Source organism: Botryllus schlosseri, chromosome 12 (genome assembly GCF_051294905.1).
Source record: "Botryllus schlosseri isolate E-star chromosome 12, Bs_hap1, whole genome shotgun sequence".
NCBI lineage: Eukaryota > Metazoa > Chordata > Ascidiacea > Stolidobranchia > Styelidae > Botryllus > Botryllus schlosseri.
The window spans coordinates 18,354,916-18,380,278 of NC_137247.1; the positions used below are offsets into that span (position 1 = coordinate 18,354,916).

The 25,363-nt window shown below is 41.2% G+C and overlaps 2 protein-coding genes across 3 annotated transcripts in view; both read left to right on the forward strand.

Annotated features, from left to right (window-relative positions):
* LOC145451556 (KH domain-containing RNA-binding protein QKI-like) overlaps positions 1-19,035 on the forward strand; it is a 256,270-nt gene extending 237,235 nt beyond the window's left edge. The window contains exon 9 of one of the 2 annotated variants that reach the window (XR_013918942.1): positions 18,967-19,035. The gene's annotated coding sequence lies outside the window, so the exon portion shown is untranslated. Of the gene's footprint in view, positions 1-18,935 lie in introns of both variants that reach the window. The other variant, XR_013918943.1, reaches the window with a different exon arrangement.
* On the forward strand, positions 83-18,542 carry LOC145451560 (synapse-associated protein 1-like). Its single transcript, XM_080329773.1, has 10 exons — positions 83-262; positions 354-531; positions 596-690; positions 8,441-8,504; positions 8,570-8,649; positions 9,564-9,703; positions 10,790-10,996; positions 11,927-11,990; positions 12,984-13,145; positions 18,020-18,542. Exons 1-10 carry the CDS (start codon positions 164-166, stop codon positions 18,107-18,109), a joined length of 1,179 nt encoding a protein of 392 aa, XP_080185899.1. The 5' UTR covers positions 83-163; the 3' UTR covers positions 18,110-18,542.
* Positions 19,036-25,363: the final 6,328 nt, after the last annotated feature.

The window sequence follows — 25,363 nt, forward strand, 5'->3', positions numbered from 1 at the left end:
AAGTCTTGTGGCTCCTTCTACATTCTTTGGTGGCTCCCACAAACAAAAAATTGTGTCCGCCACATGGAGCGCGATTTTTCACAACAAAAAGAAAGAACTTGTCAACAGAGTTGATTTCGGTAATGTTCCAATTTTCGATCACAACTAAGGTCAGCGGTCAGCGATGTTCAACTCAAGTCTAACATCGAGTATTAGTGGTTGGTTCAGTGGTTCGTCATCCGAGAAGAAAGAAGAAGCTTCATCTGACACAACAGCAAAGGAGGTAGGGTGTCCAATTTTCCAAATATTTCATTATCATGGTCCATGTTCATTGTTAAATATCGCATTCCGAACTATGACTGCCTTTATGACAGACAGAAAATGGCGCAGAAACACAACCTACTGACGCTGAAGCAACCACCAAAAGTGAAGATGGTAATAGCGATTCCATTGAGTCCAAATCAGCATTAGACAAATTAACGTCGGATGAAATGCAAGCGAAAATTCAGGAAGAAACTCAAAAAATGATGAATTCGGCGAAGACATTTGGAAGTAAGCATCTCAGTCTGTATATGCGTTTCTGCTTGACGACTGTAACATATGCATGATGTTCTAGGTTATCTCTTTGGTGTTGCTACCGAGGCATCCAAGAAAGTGTCCGAAAAAGTGACGGAAACGGCTACTACAATTAAGAAAACTGTAGAGGAACAGGTAACTGCAACTTTTGTTTCAAAGTGTTCATTGACGTATGTATCTAATCTCGAATATGTTAGCCTCTTGTTGCATTGCCTGTAGTTTGCTCTCATGTAAATCTAAAATAAGAGACACATCGCCCAGTATGTAATTGGTCCCTTGGCACACATAATTATGCATGTACTTCGAATAATGTAGCATGGGCTGACAAGGTCACTAAAGATAGGGCACTTCCTTGCAAACACAAATACTATATGAGTTGATAGCCTATCGGCTGAAGTCCGTAACGGTAGTCACTGCAAATGCTGGTATTGTTCTAGTTTCGTGCTGCTGTAATATATCTGATGTGTCACGCAAGGAAAATTCAATTAGGCTAAACATTCCTCGTCAATTCAACCCTGTCATATTGCTAGTCGACTGGATAGTAGATACCAGTATGGAATGTGTGTCCGTGAGACCGTGACACTTGCATTGCAATCGTACCAAAATATCTGCCTTCTGCACGTGCACGTGGTCACGGCACCACACAGGTAATAAATAAGCTCGCCATCATAAATGCTTTTTCACATTGCTATTCGTATATTACCTTTTTGGCTGCTGTATGAAACGGGTGGAGTTGCAGTTGTTACAGAGCACTGCATTTCCTTATAATGTTGTATAAGTTGAGACCATCTTTGAATTAGACCAGTGGTTTCTAACCCTTATATGGTCGCTGCTCAATTTGAAAATGTTCCGCAGCACATCTATAAATTTATGATGCTGATTACTATAGAACAGTGGTCCGGAACCTTTTTCGTCTGAAGAGCCATGCTAGCCCTATATTTTCCATTTTAACTCCAAAAGAGCCATACATGTCAATCAATTGTTCAGTCACAATTGAAAATTCGTGACGTCATGGTAGTACAAATTCCAACTCCCTACATGGGATTAGTCGTGGGTAGCGCAATTCATCGTAAATAGCTGAAAATTTATAATAATTTATATTAATCTAATATAACTGTAGCACTGATAACAAAAAATCTCAATATTGATCGACTTTTCAATTCGACGGTAACATAAACAGAAACGTCGCACTACACGCCTACATTTTAACGGCAGTACTAGAAAGCTACTTATTAGTGACGAATGATGAGGGTGGCAAAGCCTTGTTTGTAATTTGGATTTGTAATCGGAATGTCACTTCCAATAAGACAGTTCATTTCTTGGCGTAAATCAGGAAGACAATGTGCAATTGAAAAATAGATTTTCATATAGGCGTCCCCATTTCATGCTATTCTCTTTGATCAACCAACGTGTGGTGCTATCCAAAATTACGCAGCGCGCGATGCCGGGTACATCGACTTCGTGAGGAATATTTGTCGCTGGCGCTACAGCATAGGATTTTGTGAAGGGGTCCAAGCCCGTATCCCTGGATACGCCACTTTCTTGACCTCTCAAATACATGTTTATGCTGCCACGAGTATGATTATTCTAGCCGAAAAGAAAATTTACTAACAAGTTGCTGCAATATCGATAAAATCAAGTACAAAATTGAAAATATGTCAAAGAGCCATATCTTGTACCCAAAAGAGCCATATATGGCTCACGAGCCATATGTTCCCGACCACTGCTATAGAAGGTTTGTATGAATATTTAATTGAAATACTTCAACGAGTCATTTCGACACCTATCTTTTTCATTTTATCGCAATCCTTTGTCGCAAACAAGATAGCGTAATGATGAAGCGTCCAACTTCTTGATCGGCATGTCGTGGGTTCAATCCCCGGCCGGGTCAGACCAAAGACCTGATTACTAACACTGGTATCCATGAACTCCATTTTGGCGCTCATCATTGCCGGGATAGCATGGAGGGGTTGTGCAAGGCTATATCTGCACCCTTATTGTCCAGCAGCATATGCACATCATGCACTCATGGTGTCTATGTATATCATGAGTCGGTGTATATGCCGCAAAAACATCAAGGACAAAAATGCGTAACATAATTTCCTTCGGAATTGAAAACAATATAAATAAATGAAGGAATGAAGCTCCCAGAAAAATGGCATGCGACTCCCAGGTTGAGAACCACTGCATTAGACAAATAGGGATTACTGCCATCATCTGGGAATTTCAATCGCGATATTTTCCGGAAAAGGTGCCGAGGTTACACATAGAATTATGATTGCGTTAATTGAAATGCGTTACATCTGCCGACGTTATGTTGTTCCTTCTGTTGAATTTCAATGGATCATTTTTATTAAAGAGAAATCAAATTTCACCTAATATCTTACAAATATAGTTTGTGCCATACCTAGTGCAGTGGTAGTCATCGAATAGACGTCTGACATACAAGTGATGCTGATGTTAATTCATTCAAAGATTTAAAGCAGTGGTTCTCAACCTTTTGTCTTCGCGGACCTCTTTCGGACCCCCACGAACCCCGTGGACCCCCACGGAGTTTTAGTTAAAATTTAGCTCAATTATCGTTCAATCCTCATGTGCCTTAAGCAAATGATAACTGTGGGCTTAGTGATAAACTACAACAAAATGACTTTCTCGAAAATAAGATCATATTATTCATGCAGAAATTGGTTTGACTTCTATTATCTCAAAGCGAATTCTGCAATTGCGTTTCTTGAAATACGGGGTCGTGTCTTGAGAATCCGCGCCATCGATTTGATATGAAAGAGCGCCGAGAATCTATTTCCATAAATACAGGTGGTCGGCAAACGTCAAGCCTTGCAATTTCTAGTTAACAGCTTATCTTGAATTTATTCTAGAAAAATGGTTATGTGTATCACCGGAGAAAACGGATATTTATAATCATTTCGAAGTCACCGTGATTGACTTTACTCATCCAACTTTTTCCCCACAATCCCCAACAAAACATCTCTAAACAGCAAACTGTTTGTATCCAGCACCGTAACTGCCGCACCCCAAACCCCCCAATTGGGGGGGGCCCGAGCTCGAAGAGGGCCCAAAATTATTTTGTGAATTAGCATAAATCATAGAGTATTTTTTCAAAATTTATGCAATTTTTTCAAAATTTTTTCGTGCTGCGCGCGAATTCAAATAGCCATTTATCTATATTGTTGGGTATTGGACCATTACCGCGCCACGACCCACCAAAACATACAATCAAGTTTTAGGCCATATAACATGCGACTCCAAGAAGTGTGAGAAAAGCTTGGCCGAAAAGGTCTATGTCCTTATGCAGACCGAAGACTTCGTTATATAGGCTATACAAAATACAAATAGGTTTAATTGTCCATAAGCGCCTAAATGACTGGCGCCGAATGTTTTTGTCTTTGCAATCTGAACCTCACAAGACAAATACCATCCCGCAGGGAAAAATGTTATGCCAGCGAAGAAATACCAATTTGAAATCGTGTGCTTCTCTTAGTTTAGAAGCCTACGTTTGTGCGATTCTATATTTTTTGATATAGAAGACTGGAAGTCACGAAATAACATCATGTAACAAAGTCATATCAACGGGTCCGCCCGCCCGAAGATGTTGAATCATTATTTACGGGCCATCCCGTTTTCAAGACACTTCACTCAGCTCTACCGGTAAATCTAATTACGTGAGTATAGAGAGGACAATAAATTGATAGCATAATATATATGCAATCGCAGATCTGATTGACCGATTCTATCATAAATTATCGAAAATTTTCGCGCATCGCGCTGGCTCACAATACAGTACACATAATTTCGTGACAAACGCGAACAAAGTGATGGGGGGGGTCGTTTTATCACCGTATGGGAGCCTGACGAGGTGTCGTTTTGTTGTGGGCCTGACGAGGTGTCGTTTTGTTCCTGCCAACGGGTATACGCCCGAAGATGTTTAATTATATTATCGAGTGGTACTACCTTTTCAAACACACCTCACTCCGCTCTACCGGTAAATCTGATTACGTGAGCAGAGAGAAGATTAAAATTGATAACAATATATGCAATTCCCCATAAAATCATGAATTCTAGAAATTTTCCGCGCTTCGCGCGCTTAGGCGAGTAAAGCTGAGTCACTAAACAAAGTCCCAATGAATGGATGATTGGCGGTGAACAGTGTATCGCCGAAGGGGGGTCTGGGGGGCGAAGCCCCCCATAAGTTCGGTCTATAGCCCTATGGGGGGCCCAAGACCAAAGTTTTGGGGGGGGCCTGACGAAGTGCTGTTACGGCCCTGTTTGTATCGGTAGGCTATCGCCAATTTAGAAATTAAAATGAGTCAGCACAGTAGGATATTTCATCTCAGACTGTCGTTCTGTTAATGTGAGCTCTGGAGTTTTGCTAGTAATGAAGCGAAACAGCCTCTTGATTTTCCGAATAGAAAAAAAATACAGATTATGTTTTCAATTATTTTGAGGCTTTGCGGACCCTCTGAAAATGCTTCACGGACCCGCGGTTGAGAACCACTGATTTAAAGGATGAATACTTTCCCGCCCCTCAAGTCAGCAAACATCGTCACCTTCTAAAATCGCAAAATAGTGACTGCAATTGTATAAACAGACATTGCATGAAGAATAGGCCGTATTATTACATCTATTGAGTATTAGACTGATGTTATAGCTGTTGAAGGCAATCTGATGTGGTATGGCATATTAAGATGTGTTAAAGCGTGAAATCAAAGTTTTTTGAAATTCAAGATGTTTTGTGTTTTCGTAGCTACTGACACTGTTGAATGCTATCTTTGGAAACCTGAACAATTAACTCACTTCGGAAGACAAATTTCCAATAGTTTTATTGGCAAATGTAGGCCTACTGTACTGTACTGTAAGATGATATGGCCTGTAGTAATGTGATGTTTGAGTGATGCACAGTTTCTCAAAGGATGCCTTTTGATTCAATACTTTTATTGCAGCCACATGATTCATCGTGCATTTGGCTTGTTTGCTTTTAGTGAGGTTATAAGTTATCAGTGTCATCGTTTAGTACCTTCTAATATGATTCAACTATGCTAGCCAACTCAACTATGGGTAGCCAACAGCCAACTCAATGAACAAATTGCAATGTTATTGTTCCTTATGTTTCGCTTTAAAGTACCTGATTCTATATTCAAAGTAGGCTGACTGGTTTCTGATTCAATACAATATGCCAGATTGATATCTTACTGCACGGAAAATGATCTGAATCGGTTTCCAAACGGTGATTTATATCGCCCATTCCAAGATGATACAATATGTTCAGCTGTCTCATCACATGCTCGGCCACCGCACGGTCGGTCATATTTGTAAAAAATGTGAGGAAAACTTGTGGTTCTCACAATACATGGTAGAGGCAGATATAGTATGATGAAATAATACTCGAATGCTCCAGTTAAGAAATTTATTCGATTCTGTCATATTTCTATACTGCACAACGTTATGTCATAAATTGGGTCGACATGAGAAAAGTCTTGTCTCATACTGGTATGCAGTTACTCGCTACGCTGCCTCTGATGTAGGCTAAATATGATCTTGCTGTGCACAAGCCGTGTTTTGAAAAAGATTGAGACTGACCTAATAATATTTATGTTGATGGCTAATATCCAGTAGTTTTATAACAGATGATAACTTCCCTACAGAGGTGGTCGAAATAATCAGGGTTGCTAATCAAGTAAAAGTAACACCTCGATATTCGACTCGGTTACAAGTAAAAGTGTACAATTCCCAAGACATGCCACAATTATTTCAAGTGGAAATAGAAAATGAAAGGCAGGGTTGTAACGAGGTCGCAAGGTCCCGAGTCACAAGTCACGTCCCTGCAAGTCGGAGTTCTCAAAGTACCGTAATTTTCCAAATATAGTGCGCCCCCATGTATAATACGCACCCTTAAAATGGCGTGTAAATTCTGGGAAAAAGCCTGTACCCATGTATAGTACGCACCCTGCATTCGCAGTACATGAATAGTTATGTTTTAGTATTCGATGTCATTCTGTTTTGCGATGTCAGAGAGAGAGAGATATGGTATTCGTTTTCGCCTGCACCATCGAGATGCTTTGACGACGGAGATGCGATACGGCCTTTATAGTAAGGTCATCTAGTCTGCACCCCCGTTTTTTCTCCTCCATGCTATCCGTGATTGCTGAGCGCCTAGCAGGATAGCCACGGATACCAGTTTTTGAGTCTTTGGTCTGACCCGGCCGGGGATCGAACCCACGACCTACCGATCGAGAAGCCGGACGCACAACCATTACACTATCTCGCTGTTGAACAATCATGACACAACGGTCGCTAATCATTGTGCAATTAACGGCATTGTCTCAAACGATAGAAGATAGTCAGCCAAAGCCTGTGAGGACCGCGACGCGATAGTTCAGGCCAGCAACGATATCATGCGCACGAGGCCTATTACAGATGCGATTGCTCAGGCAAACGGTTATGTCGTGCGCACCAGGCCTGTTGGAGATGCGACTATAGTGTTTAGGCCAGCAATTACGTCTTGCGCACGTGGCGTCCTGTTAATGCGATTGTTCAGGCCTGTAGTTGACTCGATAAATTAGCGAGAATTGCCGCGTGCGGGTGCAGCAATCCAGTGACCTAATTTCGGTCGCGTACAAACGGCAACCAACTCAGCAGGAGATCGCTTGCTACTGTACAGCGGAACAGCGCAGACGCTAATTGGCAACACCCTTCTCGCTAATTGGCAGCGCGTAACACTGATAATACGAATTACGGGGCATGATGGCTGAATGCAATGCGCGATTAAAACAAACATGAAGAAAGGGTGATTTCAAGTTATGTTACGAGGGAGATTTTTTTCAAGGCTTGTTGTACCCATGCATAATACTCACCCACGATTTTAGGCCAAAAAATCGGGAAAACTTTACGCATTATACATGGAAAATTACGGTACTGCAACTTGCTAAAGACCACTGGACATTAGTGGTGATTGCTCGGTGTCCTTTGAAAGAAATGCGACTTTGCTGTTCTCTGCAGTGCTATTATAGTGCCAAGTGTCGCTTAATTGAATTGTCCGAATTTAACGAAGTTTGATATAAATGTCTTCGTAATTTCACCTGTAACTTGTGCGAAACGAATTGTAGGCTACTTTTGAACCATTTCGCACAGCACTTGTGTCATTGTGAGTTGTGACATGCACCTAAAGTCTCTATTACGGTGGTTCCCAACCTTTTTGTCTTCATTACCCACTTCAGATTTATTCCGACTCTTCATTCCCCACTACTCAAAACTCCTATATACCCTTTAAAAATGCCCCTCCACACCATTTGGGCAGACGTTTAGCAGGGACTTGATATAGGAAAACTACATCAGTGCGCAAGACAATCGACTATAACTGCAACATAAGACGTATTGTGAACCGAGACCGGTAACCCGCGAAATTTAGAGGAAGCGTTTTTCCACGTCATACTGGCTGTGCTGGATGCGTTTGTGATGCCATCATTGTTTATCCAGAGTTGGAAAAATGAGTTTTTGTGAACATCACGCAATATACTTTACGACATATACACTCCAGAGAGTTAACTGCGAACGGCAATCGCACATGTGTCACCGTAAATATGTAGACTATCCTGCATAAAATGTTTAACAAATGCGTCTATTCCCCACCAGAAACCATTGAATTTCCCACCGGTTGGGAACCACTGCTTTATTACGACATGAATGCAGAAAAATGTGTTTCAAGGTTCTGAATCAATTTGAAATGAGATGTTTCAATCGTTTAATTAATCGACAAGAGTCCAAGTTGTCGCATTCTTGAAGTAAATCTAACATTCTAATGTATTTGGCAGACTGGCGGTTGAGAACCACTTTTCTAGTTCATATTTCATGATGTGTTTGATTTTGACAGTCCATGATTGGAGACCTGAACAAGGAACAAGAAGAATTTCTGCGTCAGAAGCGAGAGCGGCAGAGTAAATAATTATGATGACGTTTTTTTCGTAGCTAATCGGTAACGTTCGATATACGATATTTTCAGTAGGAGACGCGAGCGTGCCGCCGTGGGTCGGCTATCAGGAGATGGAAGCAATGAAGCAACAAATCTTGGCCTTGTCCGCCGTGAGTTGATACAGTGTTTTAGGGGTCGAGAAGTTGTCGTCGTTGGTATGCACGTAGTAGAAGTGATGTTAATTTATACTAATGCAGGTTATAAGTAAATATTTTATGTCTGTTATATAGATGCAAAGATAGTCTAAAGCAGGGTTGTAACCAAGTCACAAGTTAATCTCACTTTAATAGTATTGACTCGAGTGAAGTCAAGTCATTTTCAATTCACCTCCAAGTCCAAGTCCGTGAGTAGAGAGTAGAGTTCGAGTCGTAGCGTTGTGACTCGAGTCTAAGCCATTGTGTTCAGTTTTGAGTTCAATCCGGTTGAACCCACTCTTTGCAGCTTTGCTCGAGTGGTATAGAATTGCTCGCAGTCATAGTCCATTCATTTTCCATAGTCTAAACAGTTTCTGGCCCTCTTTTCCAAGTATCAGGACCAATAAACGAAATATCAATTATGTGGTGACTTTACCATTCTTCAAAGTTACAATGAAATGTCTGTCTTGGCCGTCCTAGTCTCGAGTCATTACAACCCTGCTTGGAGCTGATCCAAGATATAGATATCATTAATTTTAAGAATACGCAACTTTTTGTAATGCGGAGCAAGTCGGCCATAGAGTGGTATTCTAACGTTAGCTCTTAAAGCTTTGTTTTGAATGACCTGCAACTGGTTCAATAGAATTTTGGTAGCAGATCCCCAAACTACTACACCATACAGTAAGTGGTAATGTATGACAGAAAAATAAAGAGTGTGGAGGAATGGTTTTGAAATTATTTGGTTAAGATTCCACAATACGCCAAGATTTCGTGAGACTTTGGCCCGCACCCCTTTGCAGACCGTACTTGACTACTTCGAAACAGTAGAAGTAGACCTACTTGTCTGGATCTAACTTTGAGCGACCTTATGACGCTCGACTGTATCGTAGGACAAGAGAAATTTTCTGCGTAACCCGCCGTCTGGCGTGCAGTTCCACTTCGATTTTGACCACCATTACCCGATCGCCATGGCGACGCTGCAAGAGGACAAGAACCTGGAGAAGATGCGTTTCGATCTGGTGCCGAAAAAGTGAGATAGTTTAGATTTCACTACACCGGGATTAGTCTTGGACTTTTGAGGCAATACCAATAAAGCCGATAGCTAACACATTCACAGATAAACCGCGATAACATTTGACCGATATTCCAAAGATATGGGGTCTACCTTATCGCGTGTTTCCAAAATTTCAGAGCATCTGTGTGAGTAGGATTACAGCTATTTCTACGCTTCACCATGAGATGAACTAGAAAGGCTGCATCTTGACACCTTTGAGCTATATGAAATTAATCAATTTTCCAAGTCCAGTTGGACAGCTAGAAGAGTTCAGCTTTTTCATAGGAGTTTCGAATCAGAATTAATGGCTACACAGCATTTTGCTCTAATTCAGTAGTTGTCAACCTTTCGGATCATCACGGACCCCCAAGTCTTATCTCAAATTTAGCTCTCTTATCTTGCAACCATCATCTGTCCTGTGCAAGTATAAGCTGTAGGCTAGTGATAAACAGCAACAAGATGACCATTCTTGAAAATTACATCACATCCTACTATTTATTTAGAAATTGGGAAGACTTTTATTATTTGTAAGCGAATTCTGCTGCTAAATTTCTTGAAATATGCGGTCTTGTCTTGAAAATCTGTGCCATCTATTTGGTGGTGGTGGCGAACGTAATAATAACGCGCAACGCTTCCATTGACACCTTTGGGTATGATCGAATCATAAATATGACATCAAAATTGAGAAACAAATTTTTAGTGAACATGCATATGACGTCCAGCATAGTCATTTATGTCTATAAGCTCATCTTAAAGTTATTCTGCAATAACGGTTATGCATGTGACAGGAGATAATGAACTTTTGCAAACAAATTTTGTCCAAAATCCCGACAAAACATTTCTATAAACAGCAATACGTTTGTATCAGTGGGCTATTGACAATTTGGAAGTCAAAATGAGTTTGCACAGTAGTGTAGAATATTTCATCTCATTCTGTTTATGTGAGTTATGAAGTTTAGCAGTTATGAAGCGAAACTGTTTCATGTAATTATGACTCGATATTATCGGCGAACCGATAACAATCTTTCGGGCTTTAGTTTTGTTACTTGCGTTCGGTTTCAGTTTGAAGGAGGAAGTGTTTTGGCGCAACTACTTCTACCGCGTGTCCCTGATCAAGCAGAGCGCCCAGCTGTCGACCCTGGCCGAAATGACGAGGTCCGGGTCCGACCAGGCGTCATCGTCGGCGTCTAGCTCTTCGTCCGCAGTGATTGTCGGCAGCACAAACTCCGGGACCATAAGCCGGTCCGGCAGCTCAAAGTCTTTAAACAAGTGAGTGAGTGTTTGGAATTTCCAGGTTGTACGGCCGAGGCGTAGTGCACGCGGAGTTGATCGAAGTAGTCTACTCGATTGCAAGTGGAACTCAGTTTTCGAGCATTTTCATGCATGCAACAGTGTTGGACGGCTAAAAAATCTTCTGGTTTTCCAAATTAGATAATAATTAATATTATAGTTACATAGTCTTCTACAATTTAGATTAGAATAATATTTAATGAATTGACGAAAATTTGGAAATTCAACACAAATCAACTATTCAGTCAGTTCATCTCAAATCAAAGTCTACTATCACAAGCACTGGAACGGCAAATCCCTGTACACTGAGTTAGGGTCGTTTCGCACTATGCAATTCTTCTGGATCCGTGAAAACATTTTGTCACTCTGGCTACTATCCATCACAATAACTACTATGATTGTACGCTGGTGTACACAATGCGATGGCAGTTTAGCCCTGGTTTTCCTGCATGAGCGATACACTTGGATCACACTTGCTGAAAAACGCCGCTGGCTAAATGAAATTTCCAGGAAACCAGAAATTAGATTACCAGTATTTTCTCTAATTAGTATATAACTAGAGTTATTTTGATGTCCAAGTCTGTCGTTCAAAATAGCTGGTTAGGGTTAGAGTGGGATATGTTTCTGTTTTAAGGGATTTGGTTGGCTTATGTTACAGTTAGGCTTGTGGGTAAGGTTTAGGGTTATGACACTAGATATTTCGTTAAATGCTTTGCTCTTATGACACTCGTGCTGTTTTAATACTAGCTATTTTGATACACGCATTACTCTGAAAAAGTAGAAGAGGCACTTCGTTATCGACCAACTCTGCCTTGTCACAATTTCAACGAGCAACGGTTTTCGACCCTGCACTGTTCATAAGCCAATTTTATTTATGAATCACTTTTGCCATCTATCCTTGAATCGCAGATCCGATAACGAAAACTCATCGTCGACGCCAAACCAGACGGAGTCGTTAGATCACTTGAACACGGTAAGCGCAGACAGCTGATTCATTGTTAATGTCTTTGTCCTGCTTCTTTAAGTGGGGGTGTGATAATTAGTAGGAGATTACTCCTAAATATCATGTAGTCTAATTCACTGGCATTCACCCTATCCGCCCTAAAACAGGACTATTGGAGATCAGTTTAGGGATAGCGACTGAAAATTAAAGCTGGCACGATAATTCGAGTGCTGGAATCTAAATCAAGTATTGATTTTTTAAGTCCTGTAGGGAGAGATGATTTTTTGAACGCTAGAATTATACATTCATTACGGTACCACTGAGAGTGCATTTATCATCGAGAATTATAGTTTCGATACCATGTTTAACGGTGGAAGCCTTGAAACTTCCATGTGTCATATCGCAACGTACGAAACATGAAGTACAAAGCTATGCACGTTAAGGCTCTTCAAAAATGACCTTTTTCTCAAATCGTACTGGCTACTTGATAAAATTGTTAGGTTACCTAATTTGAGCCTATACACCAAATTTGGTTCAATTTCAACCAGTAGCCGCGTTGCTACAGGAGAATAAAGTTTCTATTTATTATATAAAAATGAATAACAAAAAATTTGAAAATTTTCTATTCACCCCATGGAAGTGTTAGGTTGTCTATAGAAACGATGTTCACCAAATTTGGTTCAATTCCAACCAGTGGAATTGACGAAAAATTTGGATTTGAATATAATAGTATTTACGATGGGCGCCACTATTATAAATAATTGAAGAATTGGTCACCGTAAATACTATTTTATTCATAATCCAAATTTTTCGACGGCGATAACTCCGCTTCCACGTTAGTGGAAACATATCTGTGATGTAAAACTGACAATATTTCTTTGTGGTCGCGTAAAAGGTACATATTTGGAATTAGCACATCATTTTACTGTTATTACTCGATAATTATTGGTACCGGTACCCCAATACTGGATCTCTAGTACTCGATTCAGAGTCTTGTCACTCAGGTATTCGATTATGTTGCAGCCCGAATTGGATGCGGGTTGCGGTCCCGAATTCGTGTCGGACGACTTTGACCCCTCGGGGCTGAACCCGGACGATTTGGAACGGGAGATGAAGCAACTGGGTATGGAGGATGGGACCGGTGAAGTGCCCGAGTGGGAGAAGGAACTACAACAAGAATTGCAGGTACGCCTGCCAGCAGTTTTGACTAGTAGCCTACTATGGAGTTGAAGTTTGAGATTTTGTAACACACTTTGGGGATGGAGTAGGGGAAATACATACTGGCTGGATTGCTCCAGATACTTTACAATCAGAACAAATGCTCTGATATGTTTATGAAAAGTGCAGTTACGGAAGATATTGATTTGATAGCATATTTATATTGATATATTCCTGAGTAATTTCATCTGACGCTCGTCAGTGGTCATTGTTAGCGACTGGTAGAGAATTGAGAGTGACATGCATATAGTTGCTGACGATTACCCCTGGCGAGTGAAAATATTCAGGTTCGTTCTATCATTAGTTATTACTATATTAATCAATTGCGTAAATTGGTTCTGTACCTCCAAGTCTCTTCAGAAGGCATCAAGTTTTTCACGTAGGCAGACCTTCACAGTATTTATTTAGTGAGCACGGTTTATTTTAAATTTAAAGAATAGGCCGATTCAATTAACTCTCGTATTCGAAATTTCATGCTGGTGACGTCACTTTTTTGTGATACGATTGTTGATATACGATGTTCTTCCCAATTATCTACTAGTTGCTGACGATTACCCCTGACGAGTGTCAGCCGAAAATATTCGGGTTCATTTCAATATGAATATACTATTCAACTGTATATTGAAGTGCTGTACCTCCAAGAAGTTCTTGATGATAATAATAACTAAAAATGAAATAAATGTATCGTTCTCTCGGTATATTTAAAGCAGTGGTTCTTAACCTTGCCCCCAGCGCCCCCCAGGGGGCGCTGGGCTCACGGGGGCGGTAAGGGGGGCGCTGGAGAAAAATGGCTTCGCAGTAGATAATGTGGTGATAGGACATATCCTTAATGAGTATTCAGAGCAAATTAACACCGAAAACTTCGTTACATATAGCCTTCAAAATACATATAGGTTTAATTGTCCATGGGCGCCTAAATGACTGACACCGAATGTTCCTGTCTTGGCAATTTGAACCCCAGAAGACGAATTCCATCTGGCAAGGAAAAATTATATGTCAGTGAAGAAATACCAATCTGAAATCGTGTGCGTCTTTTAGTTTAGTACGATTGGGCGACAGGGATATTCCTGTTGGGCGATATCCCCGTTGAGCGATTCTATATTTTTTGATATTGCAGACAGGGGGTCACGAAATAACATCATGCAACGAAGTCATACCAACGGGTTCGCCCGCCCGAATATGTTTAATTATTAGTAACGGGCCCTGCAGTTTCCAAGAAACCTCACAATGTTCGCTTTAAGTTTTGATGAGTCTGCCCACACTCAACAACTCACTGCGCTGACCCTTGGACAACAGTGCGTAACGACTAAAAAAGGGTAATAACTTCGGATTTGTTGTGCGCAACGTAGATTTTCTGTGCGCAGAGACCGTGTCAGCACTGCGCACGTGAGCAGCTTAGAGGGAACATTGCACCTCACTCAGCTCTACCGGTAAATGTGTTTACATGAGCAGAGAGAGGATAAAAATTGATCTCAATTTACTTGCTATTCCCGATGATATTGACCAATTTAATCATTACTTAGTGAAATTTTTCGCGCTTCGCGCGCCTAGGCGAGCATAGCTGCCTCAGTAAATGGACACCCAATGTAGATACATAATAGGCTATCAGCAAATAGCGGACAGCCTAATGGGGGTCTAGGAGTGAAGTCCCCCGGAAGTTTGGTTTATCACCCGATGGGGACCCAATACCAACGTTTTTTTGTTTGGAGGGGGCTGACGAAGTGCTGTTACGGCCCTGGTAACGTATAATTGTACCTGCGGGCACGCCCGAATATGTTTAATTATTAATTAAGTGCCCTTCATTTTCCTATACAACAGCTCACTCAGTGCTACTGGTAAATCTGATTACGTGGGCTGAGAGGATAAAAAGTTTATAGCGACTTATATATGTAATTACCACCTTTCCATTCATGCATTATAGAAAATTTTGGTACGTAGGGTGGCCAGGCCACAGAAACTTTGCTGACCATCAAAATCACGATATGGGGTTCGTGGGGGCGAAGCCCGCAGAGGTTCAGTTTATCACGCTATGGGTGCGCAAGGCAATCGTTTTTAGGGGGGTGGACGAAGTGCTGTTACGGCCCTCCCTCTTACTCATTGTCTTTATTACATTCCTTACAATATGAAGTTGGGGAGGGGGGCGCTGGAGCACGATAATTTTTGAAAGGGGGGCGCTGGAAGAAAAAAGGTTAAGAACCACTGATTTAAAGGAATGTTGCAATCGAGTTTCGTGAAGTAATTTATTAAGTCAGTATATTGGAAATGTCCGCAGCCCTGGTAGCTCTGTACTGATGAATGTTTCGTATGCTGTGATGCGACCAATCAAGATTTACAGCCTTCCGTGGTGCAAAATAGTATCGAAACTATGATTTTCATGGATGGATTTACTCTCGGTGACAAGAAACGTATAATTTCAGTATTCGACAAATCAGCTCTTCCAATTCGACATGAATCATTAGAACGAGTAGTCGATATGAATTATAGATTCCAGTGCAAGGAATCGTTTTCTAAGCCCAGTTTGATTCCAACAAAACAATATTTATGACATTGTATGCAAATCTTCATGATCACGTTAATCCCGTGAACTGCATCATAATAAACCCTTCATAATATGGTATGCAAAGAATGGATTGTGTCTTCCTATTGCCTGTAGTATTTTTGAAGGATTTTCTTTGTAAATCATTCTGTCGATTAGAAAATGTATCTGGAATCCGTTTAGCGGTGAGCAATGACGTGTGCATGCGGGCATGCGTGTGTTGATCAAAAAATGTGGTGGCCGTAGAATTTTCAAGGGTTCATACACCTGTAATATATTCCCTGTAACCGTGAGCACACTGACCATCAGCGTTGTTCAGAAACAACTTTATCAAATTTTTGCGACTAATTGCTAATATTGTTAAATGAGCAAAGAAAACGTTGTACACCACATTCGGCTCAATTCCAATGAGTAGAATTTAAGCTATTAGATTTGAAAAAATTTATTATAGAAAAAATTACATTTTTCTTCTAAAAATTTACTTTCTGCACCGTGGAATTATTGAGTTGTCTAATACAACGATACACAGCAAATTTGTCTCAATTACCGCCGGTAGAAACGAAGTTTTTGGAGTCTTGTTTTCTGTGGGTAATCCTAGAATTATGAATGAAGTCGATTAACTTCACTTCTACGTGCTGGAATTGAGTCTAATTTGTTTTGCATGAATTTTGTAGACAACTGGGTGAGCCAGTAAAATTTAAAATCATTTTTTTCGAATTCTTTGATATTATTTTCAAAATTTTCCAACTGTTATAGTTTAGGGTTACCATATTTTTGTGACACAAATTCCGGACGCTTTTTAGCGCCCACTAGTGGATTTCAAATGAGGCATGAGTACATTGTCGATCAATATGACGTCAGACCAGCAAAGCTTTGTCTATCGACTACAGGAGGTCACGATCCGGTTCAGGAGTATGTGGTCGTGTGTTGTGAGTTGTAATCACGGTCGAAGCCCCATTTTTTCAGCCCCTTCCCGCACAAATAAACACTGATCGGCCAACCGTACGTAATCGATGCAACTTTTGGGGGCTTACTATATGCATCTGGTCGTAAATGATTTGAATGAATTACAGAAGAGTTCGGAGAACTAATCATCTTCGGTAATCGATAATCGATACCGATTATGATAATAATTATTAATCGTTCAGTTATATTTATATCTGAATATAGATATCTGAACATGACACACAATGTACAATGCGATAAGACACAATGCGTTGTAATGAACAGAGAGGCCCCCGATGTCACAGATCTTTTCGATGTTAATATTTTTTGAAGCCGCGGCCCATCTGGTTCTTTTTATTCCTTGTGAGTGCTTTCTGTCGTCGGATCTTTTTCTGGGCTTTTTACGGCGGGGACAGAGGAGCCCAGATAAGACGGGAGTCGATCGGGGCCGCCCGATTAGTGGGCCCTTAGCGTATTACGCTATCTCCCCGCTTATTGTGGAATTATGTCAATAATATTGGTTCTTCCGTATATTACTATATAATTTTGATCCTCTCTCCGCCCACATGATCAGAGTTAGCGGTAGAGCTGGTGGAAGATGATGATGACTTCGAAAATGCAACATGTCGCACAGATAAGATGCACTGCACCGCTGAGCTACATAAACACCGCACATCCTGTGGTTTCCAACCTTTTATGCTCGCGACTTCATTTCCAATTTGCCGTGGCCCTGCTGATTACTAATTAAAGGTCGGCAAATTTCCCCAGACTTACTCACAGCCTATTTTGGAAGCTAATTACGTTCAAAGTCTTCGAAAACCCCAGAATAAAGCCAAACTATCGTTGAATAAAGCAACCAAACAGCCTCAACCGACTCTATGAATATACCGTTACCTTATAATTGCGATTACCTATTTCTGTAAATAAATGCTATTTTTATTGCAGTTTTTGCGAGGGTGGTAGTCCCCATATCAAAACGAATATATGTGATACTTAATCGCGCGCAGCGCGAAGGAAAATTGACTAAATCTGCCCAAAACAATCTTGTTTATGTTGATTTACGAAAAAAATTTTGAGCTTACTTCAAGCCTTCAAAATTCCGGACATTTAGGCATATTTTAGAAATTCCTCCCGGACGCACTAAAAACAGTGAAATTCCGGACATGTCCAGGAAATTCCGGACGTATGGCAACCCTATTATAGTTTCACTTCTACGGGTTGGAATTGAGGCGATTTGAGCAACGTTTTTTCAGCCAACCTAACAAGTTTAGCTAATAGCCGCAAAAATTTGAAAAGAAATAGTTACATTTGAACCACCCTACTGATATGAGCATTCGCATGAATTTCGGCCGTTTTTCAGGACTACGAAGTGATACCTGGTGGTGACAAAGACAACACATGGGAAAAGGAAATCGAAGATATGTTAAGCGACGAAGCCCAGAAGCAATGAAATTCATTTTGACGTATATAGTGTTCCCGTGCTTCGTTTCTGTGACTATGGTGCCTGAGCGGTGCCGTAAATTTACGGACAGATACTGCACCAGGCATAGCTGATCGGCGTGCTTCTCTTGTCCCAAACTTACTGTATTTTGAGGTCAATTTATGAGGGTGGTAAGGCAATTGGGAGTCTTCGGTCCGTCCAAAATTTGAACGTAACCTCACACATCCACTCCACACACACTCGTGCAATATATTGGACGGTACTGCTGGCTTGCTAGCATCTGCTGTATATACGGTGTGACACGCTTAGTATACGGACGTGGTTAGGCATGGTTTACTTCAAACCTGAGTATGCTATCGAGTTATTGTATATTTTACTCCTTAAAAGATATTTCTTTACTATTGGCGTATTGTCGGCAAATACAAGGTAGTTACCCGTTGTGGTCTGGACGTAATATGGCTCGTGCAGGGACTTTTGGTAGGGCAGATTGGAATATCCAAGTAGTATGAAAACTGATATATTGGGAGTATTTTCGTGTAAAGGCCAATTAGTATTCGTGACTCGTATAGAGTACGACGTGTATGGAAATGGCGTGTGGTAGCAGGGAAGTGGTCAGCAATGGTGCTTCAGTAGACGTGATACTCGGAATTTGTGCTCAAGTCGGAGTAGCGGCTAGAAAAATATGGAAAATCGATAGATCGGCTACTTTCAGAATTGAAAAGTGCGTCATCATGACTAACACAAAAGGTCAATGTAAATTAAGGGCATTTCTCGAAAAAATACTCAACTCCAATGATGAGGTGGCTGTTTCACTAGATACAGTTTCACTCTATAGTAGGCTTACCATATTTCGGAAATGAAAAAAGAGGACACTTTTTCAGAAATTTCAGACAAGCAAAACTGGAGAAGAATTCTCAAAAACAGGTAAATTTCACCCGCTTCATGATCGGTTGACTAAAAAAAAAAAAAAAAAAAAAAAGGTCTTCTTTTCGCTCGGAGCTGAAATCACCACTTTTGCCTCCGAAATACCCGCCGGAGCTTCACTTCTGCGCTAATTTGCGGCATATCACTCGCAATTTCCTCTAAATCTGACCTAAATTTTCAAAAAAGAGGACAAAATCTCAAAAAAGGGGACAAAAGGGCGTCCTCCGAGGACACTTTCAAAAAAGTCAAAAAAGAGGACAAATCCTCTTAAAAGAGGACGTATGGTAAGCCTACTCTATAGACAACTAAACTAACCTATCTAGTTACTCACCTAGTTGGGTAAGTAGGCAAAATCCACTGGACTACTCAGAAAAGAGTAGAAGTAGGCTACTTCGTTACTGACCACCAAGTCTTGCAAGTTGCAACGAGGGCCGGAACGTAATTCGGTCCATCACTGCAATAGGTCTGGTCAGTGTGATTAGAGTACTTCAGTTAGCGCCGTATTGAAATGAGACTTTTTCGGGTACTTTCATGCGCCACTTTGCACTTAGCTATTGGTTTATTAGCAATTTTTATCAGTTCAATACACCACAAAAATGCGATACAATGAAAAGATAGGAAGGTGTCGAAGCGACTAGGAGTAGTCTTTGGAATGAGACACCAACCTTGGTCTAGGGCAGGGGTGGGCAACATACGGCCCGCGGGCCGGATCCGGCCTGCGAAGGGATTTTGTCCGGCCCGCGGACAGTTTTTCGTCTTACATGATAATGTGGCCCGCCGGCCCCAGTCTTCCGAGATTCCCCACTACTTGCTCACATACATTTTAGTGATTCTATGTTTTTATACATATGTATGTACAGTTGTACACTGTACAGCGAGCGAGGGTGGAGCTTACGCGTAAGTTCGTCGAAGCGAGAAGACTTGCATTATCGGCATTTACGATGTACGGAACCCTAATGTCATTTGTGATAATAATGGTGTTTGTCGACGACAATGGTCATTTACACCAGGCCGATATTTCTTATTTTTGATTCCGTAACCGCCGACTGGTAGCACGGCGCCAGACATGGGGTGATTACTTTATGAATGTAATCGATTGCGATTACGATTACTTCGGAATCACGCGATTACGATTACGATTACGATTACAGCAAAATCAGGAAGTAGTCGATTACGATTACGATTACATTGGAAAAGTAATCACGATTACTCACGATTACATTTGTTTTGCTTCTTAGAACTATACTCTTAAGTGATATATTGGAAGACAATACAAGGATTGCAATGAAAAGGCCAAATGAGATATCAACTCTCTTCATAGATCATGCGTCATTTGCTTATTACGTCATAATATACCAATTGCATGCCCAACGTTATAGTGGATGATTTATGGCATCCAACAATTTGCATTATTGCCAGGTCTTTACCTGCCGCACCCCAAATTCCTTAATAGGGTGGGGAGCGTGCTCGAAGGGGACTCAAAAGTATTTCGTAAACCAACATAAATTATAGAGTATTTTCGAGAATTTAAATAATTCTTGAAAATGTTCTTCGAGCTTTGCGATTCAAATGTCTCTAGTACAGGGGTCACCAACGCGGACCAAATGAGTTGCCCGCGGTCGCTGTAGCAAATATCCAAATGAGAGATTTGAAAGTTGAAGCTGGTTTTATATGAGCAGCAGTTGAACATGGGTCGGCCGACCCCAAGGAACTTACGAACGCAGTCGCTCGGGGCATTGCTTTGTCTTCTTCCACGCGGCGGCTCAACGGGAATCTATAGTTAATATTCTCGAGTCTCGACGCGGAGATTGGCGCTTCGGCGCGCACTGCAGCAACGCAACTGAGCCCGGAGGAGCTGGTGTGAGTTCCGGCGAGTGAGCGTTTTTTGTTCTTGGTAAGGGGCAGAAAGCCGGCCCAGTGCTCTGATTGTTTTACTCTAAGTGACGAAATCCAACTGAACACGGATAAACGGCGGGAGTAAGTGGTAACACGTCGGTCGTCGCAATAATCAGTACATTACACAAGAAGTAGCTTTTTGTTTCAAAACGGTTGGTGACCCCTGCTCCAGTAGATGGCTGGGTTTGTAATGCTTCGTTGCGGAAACTGCAATGTTTATTCGACGAGTACAAAATTCCGAATCTTCGTCAGGTGCACGTGCGTACATAGGCCTCCTGCTCGCCAAGCAGCAAGGGTAAACTGCGTTTAACTAAGCACAACCAAACATCAATACATAAGTTACTATTTGAAACTATAGGCAAAGTGGCGATCAATATCCTGCTGCGAGGTAGGGGCTTCTGTAGTGTATTGATAACCTGATATACACCACGGGAGGTGTTCTTACAATAACACTACAATGTCCATCGCATGTCTGTTTACTATGTGTGGATACTTCTTACGCAATGACGTACTAATGCAGTGGTTCTTAACCTTGCCACCAGCGCCCCCCAAGGGGCGCTGGCGATTTTGAAGGGGCGAAAATGCTCAGGGGGCGATATGGGGGGCGCTGGGCTCAGGGGGGCGATAAGGGGGCGCTGAAGAAAATTGGCTTCGCAGTAGATGATGTGGTAGTAGGACATATATCCTTAAGCAGTATTCAGAACAAATTAACATCACAGAAAACATGTCAAATCCCGACATTTTCGGTCGCGCAACGCGACGATGTTTGCTACATATGTTCTCATAAACTGGGTTATTATAATTCATATAAAACAAATTGCGCGTACTTTTAGATCACCAATTTCCCGTTATATAAAACACAGCCGTTCCGCTTGCTAATAGGGTTATTTTCAACAGAATGTTTCGAATTAGGTATTATATTCCACAGCGCACAGCGTGTGAAAATCGACGAAGGCGGCGCTGTGTATATCACTTTTGATTGAGAGTGAGAGACTGAGAGCCCCTTGTACGTAACATAAGTTTTGAAGATTTGTGCACGAAATGAATAACTAAATATACTTGTATTTGAGAGCTACAAAATTAAATCGTTAGAATGTTTCTTCATCGTATCATAAAGGATGATACTATCTCGTGTTGTGGTTCACAACCTCACATGAATGTTATATAATATGAGTTGCTTTGTTTGGAATACATTCATGTTAAAATTAATAACTGGGTACAGGACTAAATTCAATGCGAGCAGATATATGCATCCCATTCTCAGTTGATTTACTTATACTTTCGCAAAGCACTAAGACGAAATCTGAACCACAGGGCAGTGTTGGGATCAAGTCACTACCTTCGAGTCACGAGTCATCTCGAGTCATTGCACATTTTGACTCGAGTCAAGTCAAGTCAATAGATTTTCAAAGGTGGCTCGAGTCAAGTCAAGTCACTCGTGTTTGGAGGTGACTCGAGTCAAGTGGAGTCAAGTCAAGTCAAGTCAAGTCACGAGTCAAGTCACTATTGAAGTCAAATTGAATTTTCGAAGTAAGAGTGATAATGCAGAGTCATTACATTTTGCTAACTGGGTGAAAGGCCGATTAATTGGCCATCTGTCTTTAATCAAATGACGAATATAAAGATAAATATAATGTATAAACGCGTTGTATCGGTCACGCAGACGTCGAACTGTCAATAAGATACGCGCGAGTTATTGCATATAGCTACATGCTACAGTCTGTTATTATCAGCCAAAATAGAGGATCGAATACAAGCTGCGAAAAGTTGAAACAAATAAATATGGTACGATTCACTACGTCCATCTACATATTCGTGTGAATGTATACGCATAGACTATGTTCGTTCGATTTAAATTAATCAAGGGAGTCGATAAAGGTGAGCACAGCGTAATGCACAATGTAAGCACTGAGTCGCCTAAGAAACAAAGATACGTTACTATTAGATTAATCTACTACGGCAACGTAAGCTGTGATCGTATCGTTTGCGGTCAATTTACTTGTGATTTAACAATCGAGGATCAGTGAAACATAATGTCATTGAATGACTGGCTGCTCTCACAAGCCACGCCGGCGTATCGCGAACAATCCGAACATACTTAACACTGGGTGATATAATCGACACCGTTTACTTGATGACTTGAAATTGACTCGTAAATTTTGCTCCGAGTCACGAGTCAATCCACATTTCTGAAGCATCGAGTCAAGTCAAGTCAAGTCATTTTTGCAAAGTGACTCGAGTCAAGTCAAGTCATACGAAAAAGTTGACTCGAGTCTGACTCGAGTCATCCCAACACTGCCACAGGGTATGCGAAATCGTACCCGATTGTTGTTTTAACAACCTTGATTAGACCCTGAATATACCAATTATTACATATTATTATATGGTTTAATATAGTCGAATGGTCGTCGAGCGCGATTAAAGCGCGAAATGTTTCCAATACCAAAGTCCCAAAAAGACCGACTGAACTTTGACCTCTTACCAAGACCAAAACTGCTGCAACCCAAACCCCCGATCCGTTAGCTCGAGGAGTGCCCTAAATTTTGTCGGTGAATGAACATAAATTAAACATCATGTTATGACGACTTCCCCACGGAAGAATACGCATAATTAAAGAAAATAATAATAGGCATTTCGGCGTCGTCCATTACCGCGCCCCGATGCACGAAGACATATGAAGTTCCGGTGAGTATGGGACTCCGAGAAGTTCGTCAAAAAGATCGTCACCGAGAAAACCTTAGCCGAAGACGATTGCCCTTATGGTGAGTGTAAACTTAGATGCATATAAGTCTAATTGTCCATATGTGATTAAATCGCTCGTGCCGAATTATCATGCCGTCGCAATCTGCCCCCTACAGGACAATTAACATCCATCACAAAAAATTATTTGCCAGTGACGAAATACCAATTTTGAATCGTGTGCTAACTTTAGTTTATGAGTTTCAATATCTTTTGACTATATAGCGCACAAGAGGTAACAAAATAACATGTAACGATTTAATTGTACCAACGGGCACGCCCGAATATATTCAGTTATTAATCACGTGGCCTTCATTTTCAAATACAACAGCTCTGATTACGTGGGCTGAGAGGATAAAAAGTTTATAGTGACATATATATACATTACGCAATTACAACCAATTTCATTCATGCATTATAGAAAATTTTGGCTCCTAGGGCGACCAGGCCGCATAAACTTTGCTGTCCATCAAAATCACGCGATGGGGTTCTTGGGGGCGAAGCCCACACGAGTTTGTTTTATCACGCTATGGGTGACCAAGACAATCATTTGTTCAGAGGGGCTGACGAAGTGCTGTTACGGCCCTCCCTCTGACCCATTGTTTTTATTACAGTTCTTACAATATGAGGCGGGGGGCGCTGGAGCACGATAAGTTTTGAAAGGGGGCGCTGGAGGAAAAAAGGTTAAGAACCACTGTACTAATGTGTGGATTCTTCTGACGTAATAATGAGTCAGTGGCGTTTGAAAACAGACGTTTGTGCTATCGCTAACGTGGTATATTTTCTCATTCTTGTTCACGAATATTCAGTTTATGTCATATAGTCCTTGTACAAACAAAAAGTAATCGTTCTTTCACAAAAAAATCGATTAGATATGGGAAGTAGTCGATTACGATTACTTCAGATTTTTTTCGAATGTAATCGATTGCGATTACGATTACTTCAAAATGGTGTAATCGTCGTAATCGATTACGATTACTAATAGCGATTACCCCATGTCTGCACGGCGCACACTTCTAGGCTTTTGTAAGACACCGACTATGCCTGGTGTCGCCAACTGAAAACGGGTCGAGGGTCAATCTCAAATTTCAAGGCCGCGGCCCGCATGGATTCAATATCGAGATAGACAGGCCGCACAGTTTAACAACCACCTCGTCACCTACTTTTAACCCTAATGCATTGATATCTTGGTAAATTTGGGGTACTGGGCTTATTGAACGCCTTTGAAAGAAATCTTAATGAAGGATTGCACCGTGTGTTGATTGATCAGAGAGAAGCAGACATGGTGGTACCTGTATGACAGGGGTGGCCAACCTGCGGCCGTAGAAGCAAATTTGTGCGGCCGTGGACACGTAATTCAATTATAGTAGGTGTTGGCGGCCGTCGACGTATAATTTGAATTTACGAATTGACTCCCGATTTCTTGAAAGATTTTCATTATTCTTGAAAGTGTCTTCGCGCAGCGCGCGATTCAATGCGACTTTATTTTTCGATTTTAATATAGTTGCGCACTTTGCAATCAGAGCCCCACAGTACAGTTGCGAACAGATGCGTCACATATAGAAATACCAACTCGGAATCGTGTTCTCCTCACTATCTCGACAATCCTGACGGGAGGTCAAGACATGCAAAAAACAGCATGCAACAAAGTGACTAATAATAATTGGCATGCCCTGACCGACCCTCCACTAACTCTACCGGTGA

Coding starts and splice junctions, on each gene's coding strand:
- LOC145451560 (XM_080329773.1), top strand. CDS start 164: ATGTTCAACTCAAGTCTAACATCGAGTATTAGTGGTTGGTTCAGTGGT. Junction 263..353: donor CTGACACAACAGCAAAGGAG/GTAGGGTGTCCA, acceptor CCTTTATGACAG/ACAGAAAATGGCGCAGAAAC. Junction 9,704..10,789: donor TTCGATCTGGTGCCGAAAAA/GTGAGATAGTTT, acceptor GTTCGGTTTCAG/TTTGAAGGAGGAAGTGTTTT.